The sequence below is a fragment of the Bubalus kerabau genome, chromosome 4, assembly GCF_029407905.1.
Source record: "Bubalus kerabau isolate K-KA32 ecotype Philippines breed swamp buffalo chromosome 4, PCC_UOA_SB_1v2, whole genome shotgun sequence".
NCBI classification, from domain to species: domain Eukaryota; kingdom Metazoa; phylum Chordata; class Mammalia; order Artiodactyla; family Bovidae; genus Bubalus; species Bubalus kerabau.
The window spans coordinates 16565772-16586878 of NC_073627.1; the positions used below are offsets into that span (position 1 = coordinate 16565772).

At 37.7% G+C, this 21107-nt stretch overlaps 1 protein-coding gene across 3 annotated transcripts in view; it reads right to left on the reverse strand.

Annotated features, from left to right (window-relative positions):
• The window catches only part of TANC2 (tetratricopeptide repeat, ankyrin repeat and coiled-coil containing 2), a 372903-nt gene that overhangs the window by 140772 nt on the left and 211024 nt on the right, over positions 1 to 21107 (reverse strand). For all 3 annotated transcript variants that reach the window (XM_055575581.1, XM_055575580.1, XM_055575578.1), the window contains one exon: positions 3371 to 3519. In XM_055575581.1, coding sequence (XP_055431556.1) covers positions 3371 to 3519 — 149 coding nt within the window. The remainder of the gene's footprint in view (positions 1 to 3370; positions 3520 to 21107) is intronic.

The following is a 21107-nucleotide window of genomic DNA, read 5'->3' on the forward strand; positions in this document are numbered from 1 at the left end:
ATCAAGCCACTCTACTTCTAAAACCTTTCGGTGGTTTTCCCATTGATCCCATTGGATCCCAAACTCCCAATCTGGATCTCTTCAAGGTCCTACATCCTAATACTCCAGAAACTACAGAGAAAAGAAAATACAGTGGTCAATGACTATCACTTTGAATATCTTGTCTTTTGCAAAAAAATGTTATATGCTAACTTGTGTGTGCTGGATTCTGTCATTATTAACACTGTTCTGAGGACACCATCACCACAGGTCTTCTTAAACAAAGCATATCTTTGTTAGTATGCTCTTTAGCACAGATGAAAGTCACTAATAATCTTCCTAAGACTAGAAATTTCAGTGATCAATTCAGCCACTTTCTTAGGTGGTTCCAAGACAGTGTCATGGTATATTACATTTCAAGCAGGCTATCATGTAGTTTTATTATTAATATCTTACATTTGTTTAATGTTTCAAAGTTAAAGTTTTTTTTAAAAAAATGTTACTACCTTATTCCTTCTTATCAACCAAGTATGAAGTGTAAAAACTACACTAAATATAAAAGCTATGAAGCAAGTTCCTCCAACTCATACAGTTTCTGAATACATTTACATATAAATTATATTACATACTGTTTTATATCTTTTGTTTGCATGACATTTTACAGCTTAAAGTGCTTTCGTATTCATGATTTAACTTGATCTTCACAACAATCCTGTCATTATTTCATATTACTCTGGACTGGTATGGTGTAGCTGTTGAGAACATAAGTTGTAAAAGCAGACTGCCTGGATTTGAATACTAGTCCATCACTTTCTGGCAGTGTTTCTTTTTTTCTTATCTGAAAGTTGAAATATTAAAAGGACTCTACCACACTGAGTTGTAAGGAAGCTTAAATGAAACAGTGTAAATAAAGCAATTAGTACAATGATTATACATAGTAAACACTTATTTAATGTTAGTTACTATTAACTTTGAAAAACCTAAAGCTGAGAGAGGTTAAGTGACATGTCCAAATTTACAAAATGGTAGGTGGTAGAGCTGGAACCGGAACACAGATTTTCTACCTCCTGGTTCAGTGACTTTTCTATTACGGCATCACTTTAGCTACATCAAATCAATGATACTACTCATTTACTTATTTTATGATGAATCACGTAGTAAATGCACAAGTAAGGCACACTCTATTGACTTGGGGCTTAATTCAGAAATCACTGCAACATGCGGTGACAATAAGGCATCTCAAAAGCAACCCAATATAAATTTTAGCACCTGAAGAAATGTCGCATTTTAGAAACAACAGTGTCCTTGGCAAATTCTCAGATTGTAATGTCATGTCGCTTGGTCATTATTATAGCAGTCATATTTTAACCTGACATGAATATCAAAAACTCATAAGTAAAATAGATGTTTTATTTATATCAATTTTTAAAAAGCCCTCAACACATATCATTTTAATTTTCTATTCAGATCACATGATACAGACATGGTTACAATGTAAATTAGTTATGAAAAGAAATCAATACCTGTCATCATGAAGCTTACCTTCTTGCATGAGCTCAAACAACCCCTCACAACTAAATATGTCATGTAATAAATTAATGATAAGAGCTATAAAGCAGGGTAAGGGGATACAGTGATGGGCAGGGGCTATTAGATAAAATAACTAAGGAAGGCCTTACTGAGGAGATAACACTTGAGTAGATCACTGGATGAAGTGAGGAAGTGAGTTATGTGGAAGAACATTCCAGTATAAATGAATGTTTTATGTGTCTGAGGAATGACAGGAAGGCCAGTGTTGCTGGAGAGCTGCAGTGAAAGGGACAGGGGCAGGAAATGATACAGGACAGGCAGCGAGGGGTCAGATCAGGCAGCCCCTTTCTCGTCATGCTAAGGATTTCAGATTTAGGGTTAAATCTGGGGGATACAGTAGAAGATTGAGAGCAGAAAAATACTGGGCTGGCCAAAAAGTTTGTTCAGGTTTTCCACAATGGCCTATAAAAAAATCTGAACAAACTTTTTGGCCAACACAATAAAAGGACCAGATTCACATTTTACAAGGGTCGCGCTGGATTCTGTGTAAACAGACCACAGGAGGCAAAAGTGGAAGCAGAGCCCTGTTAGGAGGCCATTTATTCAGGCAGTAAAATACTTACTGAACACTTACTAATAGAAGAGTTTGTCCCAGGTGCAGAGGATACAGCAGTAAATGCGAGTGTGCTCAATCGCTAAGTCATGTCTGCTCTCTGCGACACCATGGCCTATCTGTCGTCCACCAGGCTCCTCTGTCCATGGAAATTCCCAGGCAAGAATACTGGAGTGGGTTGCCATTTCCTACTCCAGAGGACCTCCCTGACCCAGGAATCCAATCCAGTTTCCTGTGTCTCCTGCACTGAGATGAATATTTAGATCATTAATTTTTCAGATTTTCAGTTTTTCTAATGTATGTATCCTAAAGTTTTTAAATGCATATCTTTATATACTACAAGTTTTGTTATATTTTGTTTCTATTATTTCAGTTTAAAATATTTTCTAATATTTTGTGATTCTCCAACCTAAAGGCTACTTAGGAGTATATTAATATCCAAATACCTGGGGATTTTGATTTTCTATATATTATCTTTTAGCTATCATTTTCTAAGTTATTTTATAATCAATTAATTCTACTAAAGTAGTGAAAGTTGCTCAGTTGTGTTCGACTCTTTCAGACCCCATGGACTATACAGTCCATGGTATTCTCCAGGCCAGAATACTGGTCTGGGTAGCCTTTCCCTTCTTCAGGGGATCTTTCCAACCCAGGGATCAAACCCAGGTCTCCCACATAGCAGGAGGATTCTTTACCAGCTGAGCCACAAGGGAAGCCCAAGAATACTGGAGTGGGTAGCCTATCCCTTCTCCAGAGCATCTTCCTGACCCAGGAATTGAACTGGGGTCTCTTGCATTGGCGGTGGATTCTTTACCAACTGAGCTATCGGGAAAGCCCTACATCTGGCAAGATCTGGTCCATGAATCAGCATATTGTAAATTTGCTAAATAATCCATGTGTATCTGAAAACAATGTGTATTCTGCAATTTAGGGGTATGGTGCTTTTATACACACACACACACACGTCTTGTTTGTTGGTTTAGTTATTTCCTCATTCATTCAATAAAGGAATCAAAACCTTGAAGTGGCTTTTTAAACTTAAGAATGGAAACTAAAAGGTGTTCCATAAACTGAAGAAACACAGTGGTTATGGAAAATGAAGTTATATTCCAGGCCTGAAAAGGCATTTGACACTTGGGATCATTGTTCTGACAAGACCCACATCCACGCCCTGCAACAGTTTTTCTTTCCTGGTTATAATAGGCCGATTCATCCCATGTTTCAATAAGTTGATGGGAAGCAGTTTACCTGATTTTCATCCTGGACTTCCATGTTGTACTGGTCACCTGGCTGAACTTCCGTGACTTTCTCCCCAAGGAGGAAACCCAGACGAGTCATGAGTGTGTTTGCTGCCTCATCTACAGATGGAGGGGGACCAAGTTCCTGTTCAGCATCACCTGCAACAGGAAGGCATTGAAACACCTGAATCTTTCAAAATAAAACGGCCAGTTTTACAACTATTTTTACATTCTGTTTGGTCATTTCCTTTGTTTTCACATTCTAAATCCAAAATTATGAAGTCCCTGACCAGAAGCTTATTTTTCCACTGTTACCTATTACAATTGACAGTCTACTCAGAATTCTCAATATATTTACTTGAAACCCTTGAGTCTGAGAGAATGTTTCTATAACTCACTCAAAAGAAGTTTCCCATTTCTGTGGCAGTTGGCTTTCCAATACAAGTCCTAGTCTTGGGGTCTAGCTCCTGGCCACAATCACTGCCTTCATTCAGGTTCTTTTATCTCTTTTTTCTTAGTTTGTGTAAATATTCTTTTTTATTTTAAAATCAGTTCAAACTTACAAAAAAGTTTCAAGAATAGTACAAAGAACAATTTTTTTTCCCTTAATCACTTTAAAATATAGACACGCTACCCCATCAGGCCCAGATAGTATGCATTTTCTATGAACAAGGACATTTTCTTACATAACCACAGTACCAACAGAGAAATCAGGAACCTAACATTTTACATTATGATCTCATCCACAGACCCCATTTAAGTTTTGATTTTTATCCAGTAACGTCATTTCTAGCAAAAAGATCCAATTCAGGATTAAGCAATGCATTTAGTTCTCAGTTTTCTTTGACTCTCTGAATCTCAAACAGTCCCTTAGTCTTTTCTTAACTTTTCACAACCACTTTTGAAGATTATACGTCAGATAATATACCATGTCCCTCAATTTCAACTTTTCTCATGATATCTCACAATTTAATTTAGGGTAAGCATTTATGGCAGCACTTTCACAAAATTAATGCTGTGTTAACTTGGATCACTTGGTTATGGCAGTGTCTGCCAGGTTTTTCCACTCTAAAATTATACAATTTCTCTTTGTAATTAGTAAGTGTTTTGTGGGGGGATACTTTGAGAATATATACGTATTCCAGCCCTCACCAAATTTTGAAATTAAAAAAAAATGTTTGATAAAAATACACGTAACAATATTTGTCATTTTAACCATTTTTAAGCATACAGTTCAGTGGCAATAAGTGCACTCACAACATTGTGCAACCATCTCCATTTTCAGAACTGTTTAACCACTGCCCAGAGAAACTGCCTCCACTCAACCAAACTTCCCAAGCCTAGTAACCTTTATTCTACTTCCTGTTTCCAGGAACTTGTCTATCCTAGGCACCTCATGTAAGTGGAATCATACAATATTTGTCCTTTTATGTCTAGCTTATCTCACTTTGCACATTTTCAAGGTTCATTCATGTTATAGCATGTATCAGAATTTCACTCCTTGTAACGGCTAAATTCTATTCTATTTTATGTACATACCCATTTAGTTTATTTAGTCATCTGTCCATCACACTGGACACTTGAGCTGTTTCCACCTACTAGATATTATGAATAATGATTGCATCAACACTGGTATACAACAACAGTTTGAATCTCTCCTCAATAAACTTTTGCCCACTATTTTTAGCATCCATTAATGTTTCCCAGTTAAATTAATTACTATCATGCTTGCCAAATAGTAAGTTTTCTAAATCCATCACTCTTTTACAGTTTAGTTTCTTTTCCTTTATCTATGTGTCTATGTACCTACCTATCTGAACTCACAGACTCCTATTTTACTCAATGAGTTATAATCTGTTACTGTTATTATTTATTTTGTTGCTCCAATGTCCCAGAGTTGGCCAGGCAAGCCTTTTCACTTTGGCTCCTGTAGCCTTCTGACACACCCCTGTCATTTTCTGAGTACCTCCTTGCTTTCTGTCACGAGATGCTGCAGGTTCCTCACGCATTTTCTCTGCCCTAGCCCTGGAATCAGTCCTTTTTTCCAAGAAAGCCTGATTTTTTTTTAAGTGAGTAAACGTATTAGAATATCAGATATGCTCATCAGATGAGGATGCCACTGCCCTGCAGGTCCACCACATGGGCAAAATTAGACAGTTATGTTCTTACATATATGCATACACACAGCTCTATATTCATTTTAATCTGTAAATCCATATATAAACACTCCCCCTAAAGTTCACAGATGAGGCCTAATTCAATGCCACAGGGTTAAATCTGAATTTCTTCCTTTCCAAGGTTGTAACTTTTCTGCAACAGTGAAAAACCTGTTCTTCATTTTCCTTACTTATTTAATCTATTCTCCTTGCATGTAACAAATCTCACTGCTGCTCACTGCTACCCTGCACACAGGTGCTCTACTCACTCTGGTTGGGTTCCTACCTGAACTATCACTTTCCCAGTCAGGTCATTTTTTCAAAACTGATGTGTAATTCATAAACCATAAGCTCTTCCCCCTTAGAGTATACAGCTCAGTGGCTTTAGTATATTCATAAGTTTATCACCACTCTAATTCCTGAACATTTTCATCACTCCAAAAAGAAACCCACTCAGGTTTACTTTTTCGCCCTGCAATTTAGACCCCTAAATTTTTTGATCTATGGCTTTCACTGTAATCTTCTGTTTCCAGTCTGCTATCTTCATTCCATACAATCAGTTTTTAAGCTTCTGTATTTAGGCTATTTTTCAGGGGTTACCAACTACAGATATTGTTTTTTCAGACCTTTTCACTGAAGGCTGCTGAACAAAGTCAATATGAGAATCCTCCTTAGCCTCATCGTCAAAATAAATTTATTTCCAAATAAAGAATTTATAGAAATTTACAGATATAAAAAAGAGCCAGGGAACTCAAGATGATCTATTTTAAATGTGATGCAGAACTAATTTACCTAAACTGAATTTATCTGTTTACACCAACTTGATTCACTGTCAACATTTTCTCAGATTTTGTTTTACGCTCAAGTATATTTATAACAATTCACAGTAGCACATATCCCATATATGGTATTACCAAAATCTTTTTTTTTTTTTTTTTGCTATCCTTTCACCCTAGCAAGCATTAACTATAGTGTGTCATATGGTTTGATACAAAAGCAAAATAGCTTAATTTCTTTGGATAGTCTGTGTTACACATTAAATCACGCCAAATGGCAAGAAAATGAGATTATCTAGCCCCAAAAGTCCATGGGGACTGTAGCCTGCCAAGCTACTCTATGCATGGGATCTTCCATGCAAAAATACTAGAGTGGGTTGCCATTTCCTACTCTAGGGGATCTTCTGACCCCAGGATCGAACCCATGTCCCCTATGTCTCCTAAATTGGCAGGCAGTTCTTTTACCACTGAGCCACCTGGGAAGCCCCACATTTTTGTACAGCATTACTGAACTCAAAGTGTGGAAAATCTGTATAGAATTCTTATTGGATTTATGTCAGAGTAGAAAAACAGGATCTACATTCCCTTCTCCACTTCCTCTCCAAGAAACAACAAAAATGGATTTCTCTGCCACAGAACAGAAAGATATCCCTGGGGCTTTATTACCTCTATAACACCCAACATTATAGACAGTTCCTTCTCTTTCTGCCTCTGCCCAACTAAGGTACTCTAAAAAAATCTCAGGAAAAAGTTGTTACATATGCAAATGCATCTTTGAAACAAGTACCCTAAATCTAAAAAATAACACAAATGAATGTATATAAAAAACAGTAACAGACTTACAGAGAGAGAAAACAAACCTGTGGTTATCAAAGGGGAGAGAGAAGAGAGGGGGGTTAAATCAGGGGTATTGGATTGCAGATACAAACTACTACATGTAAAACAGATAAGCAACAGGATATACTGTTCAGCACAGGGAATTCCACCCATTTTCTTATAATAATCTTTAATGGAATATAATCTGCAAAAATAATCACTATGTAGTAAACCTGAAACTAACACAATATTTTAAGTGAAATATACTTCAATAAAAACAAACAAATCCCCTCTCTTCATTCAAGCAAATTTCCACCTTTAAACCCTTGCTAGAAAGAATTTTTTGTTTTGTTACTAGAGTGTGTGGAATTTCTAAACTACTAAGGCATCTATTTAATACTATTAAAATTTATCAAAGCCTACTACAATAACAAGAATACTTATAGTACATGAAATCAAAAGTAAACAGATTCTGGGTAAAACACTAAAAGTTATTTTGAAGATATTTATAATAAAATGCAAAAGTTCCTGACCTCTTTAGATTTCACAACATACTAACACAATACATACAAATGGCAGGCAGAGACTATAACTACATTATCATTTCATGCATTATTCACAAAAGTCCAAATGTTACTCACTTAAGAAAGAGGCCAGCAGAAAAATAAACCAAATTCTTCCTTTTTCTTTTAGGCTCTTTTACTCATGTTACAGTTATTCTTACTATGTCACTCTAGTGTCTTAATTGTTTTCCTAAATATTTCTTTTAAAGGATACTAATATTTATTATTTTGAAGAAGTCTCCAAGTTCATATCTTTTATATACATCAAAGGACTGATGGGAGAAATGATATAGTGACCAGATTTTGCTGAAATTACTACAGAAAAAAACGGGGAAGATATTGATAAAACAAGTTGTCAAAATTATTGAAGCTAGGAAGTTAGTACATAGCAGTGCACCATTCTATTCCCCATCACTGTGAATGTTTGGAACTTTGAGAAAAAATTATGCAGGGAAGTTTCTTTTAAATAACTTAGTGATTCTCAAATGGTGACAATTCTGCCCCCAGGGAACATGTGGCAATGACCAGAGGTATTTCTGGCTGTCACACTGTGGCGAGGGGTGTTGCTCCTGGCCCCTGGTAGGTAGAGGCCAAGGATGCTGTTAACCATCCTACAATACACAAGACATCTCCCCACAACAAATGATTGTCTAGCCCCGAAAGTCATTAAATAGTATTAAGGTTGAAAAACCCTGAAACAGCTCGAATCACCTTATCCTTTGTTGTCGGTTCAGCTGCCAGGTCGTGTCTGACTCTTTGCAACCTCTTATCCTTTAAAAATCTATCAAATTGAATGAACTCAACATAGCAGGAAAACAAGTGCTCAACCTGTTACTTCTGAGGATTCTTATTAATAAAATTGCTTCAATTTCCAACTTACTATGCATTTTTACTCTTTGGACCATTTCCTTCCTGAGTGTAGGGCCTGTTTTCTGCACTACTACATTCTGCTATAGTCTTTTCAGTCTTCAATGAACCTTAGTCTTACGGTGCGTGGTGTGTGCATGCATGCTCCGTTGCTCAGTCATGTTAAACTCTTGGCGACCCCATGGACTACAGCCCACCAGGTTCCTCTGTCTATAGAGTGGGTTGCCATTTCCTTCTCCAGGGATCATCCTGATCCAGGGATTGAACACGGGGCTCCTGCAATGCCAGGAGGATTCTTTACTACTAAGTGACCTGGAAGCCAATGGTGCAGGGACAGGACTTTATTGGAGTTATATTGTATATGTCAAGGGTGGGGGATTATATCATGACACAGAACAAGTAAATGAAACTAAAAATATATCTCAGTTTTTCAGATTATCTTTTAAAAATTATAACAACATCCAGAACATATGGGCATTAGTTTATATGCCAGGTACTGTTTCTAACCATTTTATATACATTAACTCATTTAATGATCGTAACAACCCAATGAGGTAGGCAGTCTTATCCCCATTGTATGGATAAGGAAAGTGAATAATAGAGACTTGAATAACTTGCCAAAACCCATAAACTATTAAGTAACTGAACTAGGAAATCTGGATCTAGACCTCAGGCTCTTAATCCCTAAGCTCTACTGTCATCCTTGATTCCAGCCTCTCACAATGTTGCTAGGTATCATTTCCTACCTCCCCTCTGCCGAGCATATTTGTTCAAAACTCAAAATTCCTCTGAAATTGTCATACCGAATATCTTACCTATCTTTCTGTCTCATCCATGACCATTCAGGCAACGTGAAGAATGTGTCATCTTCCTAATGTTTGGTTTAGGCATGTTTATGCCCAATGAAGGTATGAGCCTAAACAAAGATAGCACTTTCTTTGAGTGGGATCCTAGTGTGACTTCTTTAGTAACGATGAACTTGGAATATGATACACAAAACAAGATGGCTGGTAGGTTGTTGAAAAATAATCACTATAAGACTATTATACACAAAATAAACCATATATCATTTATACATTTTGTTGATTAAAGCTACTGAAATTTATCTTGGCTATTTGGAAGCAGTGTGTTTATGCAATAAGCTTTGATTGAATGAGGAAGACAGCACCTTAAAACTAAATATTCTAACATTTACATGGATATGGAAAGGTCTGGGGATAGTAAAGAAAATGTGAAGAAGAATGAGTGCTGTTACTTAACATCAAGATTTAATATAATGCTAAAATAATTAAGAGGGAGTATGAATGGTACAAGCATAGACGAAAAGACCAGGAGAACAGAATAAAAAATCCAGAAACGTATCTATACAAGTGGATTCACCTTATTTAGGACAGAAATGCCACTGCAATTGTTTAGTAAGAGAATGGCATTTTCTCTTCTTTTTTAATTTTTATGAGTATGCTACATTTTACTTGCAGTGGGTAATATGAAATTTGACAATAATGGCACACTTGACAATAAAGACTATAAAGCAATATCTTCTGGACATTAATGTAAAGAGATGGTGTCCATCTACTATGAAGAATCTTTACGTACAATGATGAAACAATAAACAGATAAGTATACATCCCTATCCATTACTCCAAATCTTCTTTGATAAAACAATGTGCTTCAAGTAGACCCATTAATTTTATAATATGTGTTTTAACTAAATTGTATATATAGACAAAAATCCCACCAAAAATATTCACACAGGGCCTCAGATATTACAGGGTGACCCTGAGAGAATGGCATTTCAGTAAACGGTGATGGATCTCTATGTCCGAATAAACATGAAACCTGTCCCTACCTCTTCCCATACACAAAAATCAATTCCAGGTGGAATATGGACCCAAACACAAAAGAGAATACATTTTCTGGAAGGCAGCCTAAGAGAATATCTTCATGAACTAGGACTAGGCAAAGATTTCTCAAATAAGCCACAAAAGGCACTAACCCACAAAAGAAAAAGATAGGTTAAGTTTATTAATAAGAAAAACTTCTGTTCACCAAAGATTCCACTAAAACAGTAAAAAGGCAAGCTACAAAGTGGGAAGAATATCTTTAACTCAATCTTGCCTGTTACTCCAGTTATCTCTTGACTTCCTACTTTTGCATTCCAGTCCCCTCTGATGAAAAGAACTTCTCTTTTTGGTGTTAGTTCTAGAAGGTCTTGCAGGTCTTCATAGGACCATTCAGCTTCAGCTTCTTCGGCATTAGTGGTTGGGGCATAGACTTGGATTACTGTGATATTGATTGGTTTGCCTTGGAAATGAACAGAGATCATTCTGTTGTTTTTGAGATTGCATCCAAGTACTGAATTTCAGACTCCTGTGTTGACTATGAGGGCTACTCCATTTCTTCTAAGGGATTCTTGCCCACAGTATTAGATATAAGAGAAAAGGAAAGATACATCTATCTGAATGCAGAGTTCCAAAGAATAGCAAGGAGAGACAAGAAAGCCTTCATCAGTGATCAATGCAGAGAAATAGAGGAAAACAATAGACTGGGAAAGGCTAGTGATCTCCTCAAGAAAATCAGAGATATCAAGGGAACATTTCATGCAAAGATGGGCACGATAAAGGAAAGAAATGGTCTGGACCTAACAGAAGCAGAAGATACTAAGAAGAGCTGGCAAGAATCCACAGAAGAACTATATAAAAATGATCTTCATGACCCAGATAATCACGATGATGTGATCACTCACATAGAGCCAGATATCCTGGAATGTGAAGTCAAGTGGGCTTTAGGAAGCATCACTACAAATAAAGCTAGTGGAGGTGATGGAATTCCAGTTAAGCTATTTCAAATCCTAAAAGATGATGCTGTGAAAGTGCTACACTCAATACGTCAGCGAATTTGGAAAACCCAGCAGGGGCCAGCCACATGCCTGAAAAAGGTCAGTTTTCATTCCAATCCCAAAGAAAGACAATGCCAAAGAATGTTCAAACTGCTGCACAATTGCACTCATCTCACATGCTAGCAAAGTAATGCTCAATATTTTCCAAGCCAGGCTTCAACAGCATGTGAACTGAGAACTTCCAGACATTCAAGCTAGATTTAGAAAAGGCAGAGGAACCAGAGATCAAATTGCCAACATCCACTGGATCATCAAAAAAAGCAAGAGAGTTCCAGAAAAACATCTACTTCTGCTTTATTGACTATGCCAAAGCCTCTGACTGTATGGATCACAATAAATTGTGGAAAATTCTGCAAGAGATGGGAATACCAGACCACCTGACCTGCCTCCTGAGAAATCTGTATGCAGGTCAAGAAGCAACAGTTAGAACTGGACATGGAACAATGGACTGGTTCCAAATTGGGAAATGAGCACGTCAAGGATGTATATTGTCACCCTGCTTACTTATATGCAGAGTACATCCCGTGAAATGTCAGGCTGGATGAAGCACAAGCTGGAATCAAGATTGCTGGGAGAAATATCAATATGCACCCTTATGGCAGAAAGCAAATAAGAACTAAAGAGCCTCTTGATGAAAGTGAAAGAGGAGAGTGAAAAAGTTGGCTTAAAACTCAACATTCAAAAAACTAAGATCATGGTAACCGGTCCCATCACTTCATGGCAAATAGATGGGGAAACAATGGAAACAGTGAGAGACTTTATTTTGTTGGGCTCCAAAATCACTGCAGATGGTGACTGCAGCCATGAAATTAGAAGACGCTTGCTCCTTGGAAGAAAAGCTATGACCAACCTAGACAGCATATAAAAAAGCAGAGACATTACTTTGCCAACAAAGGTCCATCTAGTCAAAGCTATGGTTTTTCCAGTAGTCATGTATGGATGTGAGTGTTGGATTATACAGCAAGCTGAGTGCTGAAGAATTGATGCTTATGAACTGTGATGTTGGAGAAGACTCTTGAGAGTCCCTTGGACTGCAAGGAGATCAAACCAATCAATCCTAAAGGAAGTCAGTCATGAATATTCACTGGAAGGACTGAAGCTGAAGCACCAATACTCTGGCCACCTGATGGGAAAAACTGACTCATGTGAAAAGACCCTGATGCTGGGAAAGATTGAAGGCCAGAGAAGGGGACAACAGAGGATGAGATGGTTGGATGGTATCACCGAGTCGATGGACAGGAGTTTGAGCAAGCTCCGGGAGTTGGTGATGGACAGGAAGCCTGGCATGCTGTTGTCCATGGGATGGCAAAGAGTTGGACACGACTGAGCGACTGAAGTGAATATGGGGCAAAAAGACAGTTAACCTGTTTTTCTGGTATGAATGTAAATTGGTAGCATAAAATTTGGAAAAAAAAATTAGATGGAACATATTGAAACCCCATGACCCAGCAAGTCCACTACTATATACCAAAATGAAAAGTAAACACAGGGGCTTTGAAATAGATGTGGCAAACATTCATAAAATTGTTCATAACAGCCAAAGTTGAAAATGCCCATCAATAGTAGACATACAATGAATCACGACAGCAATAAAAGAGAATCTCACAAACATACAATTAAACAAAAGAAGAGAGGCTCAAAAGAGTACAGGTTAAATGATTTCATTTATGTAAAGTGTGAAAACTGTCAAAGGAAATAAATGATAATGCAGTCAGATTAAAGGTCACACTTACATGGAGTGGAATATGATGCAGAGGAAGCATGAGAAAAGCTTCTGAGGTGCTGGGAACGTTCTGTGTCTGAACTTAGGTAGTGGTTATACAGGTGTTCATGTCATAATTTCACAGAGATGCATAATTATTATTTGAATTGTTGTTCAGTCGTGTCCTCTTTGTTGCAACCCCATGGACTGCAGCACACCAGGCTTCCCTGTCATTTACTACCCCCCGGAGTTTGCTCAAACTTATGTTCACTGAGTCGATGATGTCCTCTGTCTTGTCCTCTGTCATCCCCTTCTCCTCCTGTCCTCAATCTTTCCCAGCATCAGAGTCTTTTCCAATGAGTTGTCTCTCTGATATCTTTCTGTATTTATGTTATATTTTAACTTTTAAATATAATAGAAAATGTACTCAAGTCATAGGACACTGGGTTTAAGAATGAAACAATAGTCTCAATACTTTTTTTTTCCTTCAAGAAAGAAATCTACAACTATTGAAAAACTAAATAATGCTATATATAGTTAAAATCTGTGTAAAAAATTACCTCACCATTCCTCTCTTACATTGTTTTTGTTTAGTCGTTGAGTCATGTCCAACTCTTTTGTGACCCCATGGACTGCAGCCTGCCAGGCTCCTCTGTCCATGGGATTTCCCAGGCAAGAATACTGGAGTGGGTTGCCATTTCCTGCCCCCCCCCCCCTCCTTAAACCAGTTAACAACTTAAAGTGGAAAAATGACATAAGGATAGAAAGAAGCCAATATATACAAGAACTACTCTGTAAATTAAAGGAATAGTGAGTTGAGAGATAAACAATTACACTTGTCCTTGAAGGATGGAGGAGGAAAAGGTGGAGAGTAGGTTTTTTTCAGGAGACCACACTTGAAATACTTATTTGATTTCTTAACAACAGAGTGAGGGAAAAAGAGAAGAGGGAACAATTTTCAGATTCAAGTTCTGTATGACTTACCAGTTCAACATAAAGACAGAACTCCAAGATTCTAATGAGGTGGATGAAACTGGAGCCTATTATACAGAGTGAAGTAAGCCAGAAAGAAAAACACCAATACAGTATACTAACGCATATATATGGAATTTAGAAAGATGGTAACAATAACCCTGTGTACGAGACAGCAAAAGAGACACTGATGTATAGATCAGTCTTATGGACTCTGTGGGAGAGGGAGACGGTGGGGAGATTCGGGAGAATGGCATTGAAACATGTATAATATCATGTATGAAACGAGTCGCCAGTCCAGGTTCGATGCACGATACTGGATGCTTGGGGCTGGTGCACTGGGATGACCCAGGGGGAGGGTGTGGGGAGGGGGGAGGGAGGGGGGTTCAGGATTGGGGGCACGGGTGTACCTGTGGCGGATTCATTTCGATGTTTGGCGGAGCTAATACAATATTGTAAAGTTTAAAAATAAAATAAAATTAAAAAAAAACTGAAAATATAGCATATTTAGTGTTGTTTTAAAAGAGTGTTGTATTTCTGTACTACAGAAGGAAATGGCAACCCACTCCAGTATTCTTGCCTGGAAAATCCCATGGATGGTGGAACCTGGTAGGCTATAGTCCATGGGGTTGCAAAGAGTTGGACACGACTGAGCAACTTCACTTTCACTTTCAGTAATAGTAACAGTAACTTATTGAGATATTACTCTCTGGTACTTTTCCAAGTGCTTTACATATATTAAATCATTTAATCTTCACAACATTCCTTATCTTACAGATAGTAAAAGTAAGGCACACAAAGACCAAGTTTTTGCTTGACCATGGTTACAGAGTTAAGACAGTGTGTGTTAGTCGCTCAGTCATGTCCAACTCTTTATGACTCCATGGACTTGTAGCCCACAGGCACTTCTTGTCCATGGAATTCTCCCGGCAAGAATAGTAGACTACTGGAGGGGGTAGCCATTCCCTTTTCAAGAGTTAGGCATGAAAGTGAAAAAGTGAAAGTCGCTCAGTGGTGTCTGACTCTTTGTGACCCCATGGACTGTAGCCAGGCAGGTTCCTTTGTCCATGGAATTCTCCAGGCCAGAATACTGGAGTAGGTAGCCTTTCCCTTCTCCAGGGGATCTTCCCAACTCAGGGATGGAACCCAGGTCTCCTGCATTGGAGGCGGATTCTTAACCACCTGAGCCATAAGGGAAGCCCAAGAATACTGGAGTGGATAGACTATCCCTCTTCCAGCCGATCTTCCCAACCCAGGAATCGAACTGGGGTCTCCTGCATTGCAGATGGATTCTTTACCAGCTGAGCTACGCAGTGACAGTCAATTTTGAAGTACAGGCTGCCTGGCTGTTGGACTCATTATGTGGATAGGAAATATGTGATTATTAAGTACAAATTGTTTAAATGGTTATCTTATTAATGGTATCCAGCAGAATAACTTCCACAGACAATATAGGAAAGAATTAATTCAATAAATATTTACTAAGTACTTTCTGTGTGTCCAGCACTGTGTGAGGTATTAGATACACATTTATGGACAATGGAGACAGTCCCTATCCTTAAGGAACTTATAGTCTCGTGTGGAAAAGAAAGTAATTTGATTTAATCATAGTAATTTAAAAGCTGAGAAATTTAATGCAGGCAAAAAACAGGATGCTGCAAAAAAGCAAGTGGCAAATATTTCAGAATATTTTGGTGTTTATTTTTCTGGATGACGTGAATTTTCTTTTCAGAGGTGGTTTAAACTTCACAACATCTGCAAAAAGTCCCTTCTACTTAAAGTTCTCAAACTGCAGAGGGATTAAACGATGACTTAAACTGTGCCAAGAAATGAATGTCTAATAGCTAATGTATCCAAATCGCTAATCTGTATTCCTAACATGGCAGGCTACACAAAGAATAGTTCCACAGACTTTTAATTCTCAGCATTCTCTTAGCATTTTCTCATCGGGTTGTTTACATTTTCCTTTATGATCTGTTAATTATAAACTGCCTGTTCTCATCTATTTCAAGACTCAGAAATTTGTACCACATTTAATCAAATAAAGAAACCCATGCTTTCTCTCTAACAGAGTTACAAAACCTATGATTAGCTTAGCCCAATTGCCAGAGTAAACCTGGTCATGTTTTCATTTCCTAGCTCTTAAATGGTAACCTAAATTTTTTCTTTTCTGATGAAACTGGAAGTGAGTTACTGATGTTCTGATGAATATTGGAAACGTGACTGATAAATAGTGGCTGCTATCTGTCACAGTAAGCTCTAGAGCTGACATGGAGCTCTTCCACATCCTCCCCAAACTGAGCTCCTGATTTTTAAAGTCACTGCCTACCAGTGATCAACAATAAAAGCAACACCTGGGTTTCCCTGGTAGTTCAGTAGTAAAGAATCCATCTGCTGATGACATGATTCTCTACGTAGAAAACCCTCAAGATGCCACTAGAAAATTACTATCAATGAATACAGTAAAGCTGTAGGATATAAAATTAACACACAGAAATCCCTTGCATTCCTATACAACAACAATGAAAAATCAGAAGAAATAAAGGAAACAATCCCATTCACCATTGCAACAAAAAGAATAAAATACTTAGGAATAAATTTACCTAAAGAAACAAAAGACCTGTATATAGAAAACTATAAAACACTGGTGAAAGAAATAAAAGATGACACAAATAGATAGACCATGTTCACAGATTGGAAAAATCAATATAGTGAAAATCCGTATACTACCCAAAGCAATCTATAGATTCAATACAAACCTTATCAAACTACCAACGGCATTTTTCACAGAACTAGAACACATCATTTCGCAATTTGTATGGAAACACAAAAAACCTCAAATAGCCAAAGCAATCTTAAGAAAGAGGAATGGAACTGGAGCAATCAACGTTCCTGACTTCAGACTATACTACAAAGCTACAGTCATCAAGACAGTATGGTACTGGCACAAAGACAGAAATATAGATCAATGGAACAAAATAGAAAGTCCAGATATAAATCCATGCACCTATGGACACCTTATATTTGACAAAAGAGGCAAAAATATACAAGGAGAAAATACAGTCTCTTCAACAAGTAGTGCTGGGAAAAATGGTCAACCATGTATAAAAGAATGAAATTTGAATGCTTTCTAACACCATACACAGAAATAAACTCAAAATGGATTTAAAGATCTAAATGTAAGACCAGAAACTATAAAACTCTTAGAGGAAAACACAGGCAGAACACTCAGACATAAATCACAGCAAAATCCTCTATGACCCACCTCCCACAGTAATGGGAATAAAACAAAAATAAATAAATAGGACTTAATTAAACTTAAAAGCTTTTGCACAACTAAAGGACTAGAAGCCAGGTGAAAAGACAGCTTGGAATGGGAGAAAATAACAGCAAACAAAACAACTGACAAAGAATTAATCTACAAAATATACAAGCAGCTCATGCAGCTGAATACCAGAAAAATGAACAACCCAATCAAAACTGGGCAAACGAACTAAACAGATATTTCTCCAAAGAAGACATACAGATTGCTAATAAACACATGAAAAGATGCTCAACATTATTCATTATCAGAGAAATGCAAATCTAAACCATAATGACACAGAATCTCATGCTGGTCAGAATGGCCATCATCAAAAAGTCTACAAACAATACATGCTGAAGAGGCTATGGAGAAAAGGGAACTCTCTTACACTGCTGGTGGGAATGAAAACTGGGACAGCCACTATGAAGAACAGTGTGGAGACTCCTTAATAAACTGGGAACAGAATTGCCATATGAACCAGCAGTCCCACGGGTGGGTATACACACTGAGAAAACCAGAATTGAAAGAGACACATGCACCCAATGTTCATGCAGCACTATTTATAATAGCTAGGACATGGAAGCAACCTAGATGCCCATCGGCAGATGAATGGATAAGGAAGTTGTGGTACATATATACAATGGACTATTACTGAGCTAAAAAAAGGAACACATTTGAGTCAGTTCTAATGAGGTGCATGAAACTGGAGCCTATCATACAGAAAGAGAAACACAAATGCTATATAATAACATATATATGGAATTGAGAAAGATGGTAATGATAATCCTACATGCAGGGCAGCAAAAGAGACACAGATGTAAAGAACAGACATTTGGACTCTGTAGGAGAAGGCGAGGGTGGGATGATTTGAGAGAATAGCACTGAAACATGCATATTACCATATGTAAAACAGGTGACCAGTGCAAGTTTGATGCATAAAGCAGAGCACCCAAAGCCAGTGCTCTGAGACAACCCAGAGGGATAAGGTGGGGAGGGAGGTGGGGAGGTAGGTAGAGGCGGGTACAGGATGGGGGGACACATGTATACCCGTGGCTGATTCATGTCAATGTATGGCAAAACTGCCACAATATTGTAATTATCTTCCAATTAAAATAATTAAAACAATAGACAAAACAAAACAAAACAAAAACCAATAAAAAACCCAGAGAAAAAAAAGCATGGATGAAGGCAAAAAAAGAATCCATCTGCCAACGCAGGAGACACAGGTTCATCAGTCCCTGGTCCAAGAAGACCCCACATGCTGCTGGCAACTAAGCCCACCTTTGTGTGGATATATATTTTAATTTCTCTAGGACAAATACAAAGGTGTATAATGGCTGGGTTATAAAGTTTAAAAGTTTAACTTTATAAGAAATCACTTGTTTCCAAAGTGACTGTTCAGTTCACACTCTCAAGTAGTATGTAACAGTTCTAGTTTCTCTATATCCTCACCAATGCTTGCTATCGTGAAACACTTTGATTTTAGCCATACCAAGGGTGTACAGTGGTATTTCAAGGTTTCACTTTGCATTTCTCTGATGACTAATGCTCCTTGGAAGAAAAGCTATGACTAACCTAGACAGCATATTAAATAGCAGAGACATTACTTTGCCAACAAAGGTCCATCTAGTCAAAGCTATGGTTTTTCCAGTAGTCATGTACAGATGTGAGAGTTGGACTATAAAGAAAGCTGAGAGCTGAAGATTTGATGCTTTTGAACTGTGGTGCTAGAGAAGACTCTTGAGAGTCCCTTGGACTGCAAGGAGATCCAACCAGTCCATCCTAAAGGAGATCAGTCCTGGGTGTTCACTGGAAGGACTGATGCTGAAGCTGAAACTCCAATACTTTGGCTACCTGAGGCGAAGAACTGACTCACTGGAAAAGACCCTGATGCTGAGAAAAATTGAAGGTGGGAGGACAAAGGGATGACAGAGGATGAGATGGTTGGATGGCATCACGGACTCAGTGGCCATGAGTTTGAGTAAACTCCAGGAGTTGATGATGGACAGGGAAGCCTGGCGTGCTGCAGTCCATGGGGTCACAAAGAGTTGGACACGACTGAGCAACTGAACTGAACTGATGACTAATGATGTTGTGCATCTTTTCATGTATTTACTGGCCCTTCTTACATCTTCTTTTGTGATTATCTCTTCAAATTTTTTATACTTAAAAAAAATTAAGATTCTTTTATTATTTGTAAGGATTCTTTATATTGGATACAAATCTGTCAGACATATGTATGCTAATATTTTCTCCTATTATATGGCTTGCCATTTCCTGTTATCAAAAGTGTCTTAAAGAGTGACTGTTTTAAATTTAGATAAAGCGCAACTTCTAATTTTTTTTTTTATAGCTCACACTTCTATCCTAGAAATTTTTGCCCACTCTAAGATTCCATAGATTTGCTCCTAGCCCTTACATTTAGGTCTATGGTACTATTTTTGTTAAATTTTATTTATTAAAAATTTATTGGAATATAGCTGCTTTACAACATTGTGCTAGTTTTTACTGTACAGCAAAGCAAATCAGCTATACACACACTATAGGGGGTAAAAATATCCCCTGGGTCTACAGTACTTTAAGTGAACTTATATGCATGGTAAGAGGTAAGGGTTCATGCTCATTTCCCTGACACCTTTACTGAAGAAGAATGGAAGTCCTTTAACTTTGTTGTTCTTTTGAAAACTTGCTGTAGCCACTATGGGTCACTTGATTCCTATAAAAATTTTAAAATCATGTAAATATCTAAATTTGCAATCATGTAAACCTTATAGATTTCTAAAAACACTTTTTCTTGGGGTTCCTTTAAATCAAAATAGCTATCTTAGCAATACTGAATCTTCTAATCCATAAATATGATATAGCTTCTTCATTTATTTGGATCTTTGTGTTTTATTTATAACTTTCAGTATACACATTTTATCAAATTTATCCCAATATATTTCATGATTTTTAATGTTACTGTAAATGAAATTGTGTTTAGATTTACTTTTCCAACTGTTCTTTGCTAGAATATAGAAATACTGATTTTTATATAATGACCTTACTGTCTCCTCTTTTAAACTTACATAAGTACATTTCTATAAATGTTATTGGAAAAGTAGGCTGCAAGTATTAGTTTGTGTTTGTGTATTACTCTGCTGGTATATAAACATATCCAGCAGTCATGTATGGATGTGAGAGGTGGACCATAAAGTAAGCTGAGTGCTGAAGAATTGTTGTTTTTGAACTGTGGTGTTGGAGACAACTCTTGAGAGTCCCTTGGACTACAAGGAGATCAAACCAGTCAATCCTAAAGGAAATCAGTCCTGAATATTCATTGGAAGGATTGATGCTGAACTTGAAGCTCTGATACTTTAGCCACCTGATGCGAAGAACTGACCCTGATGCTGGGAAAGATTGAAGGCTGGGGGAGAAGGGGACGGCAGAAGATGAGATGGTTGGATGGCATCATCGACCTGATGGACACGAACTTGGGTAAGCTCTGGGAGTTGGTGATGGAACAGGGAGGCCTGGCGTGCTGCAGTCCACGGGGTAGCAAAGAGTCGGACACAACTGAGTGACTGAACTGACTGATGCAATACAAAGGTAGTTAGGGAATTCCTGGCAGTCCAGTGGTTGAGACTCCAAGATTTCACTACAGAGGGTCTGGGTTTGATCCCTGGTCAGGGAACTAGTCGTGGCCAAGTGGT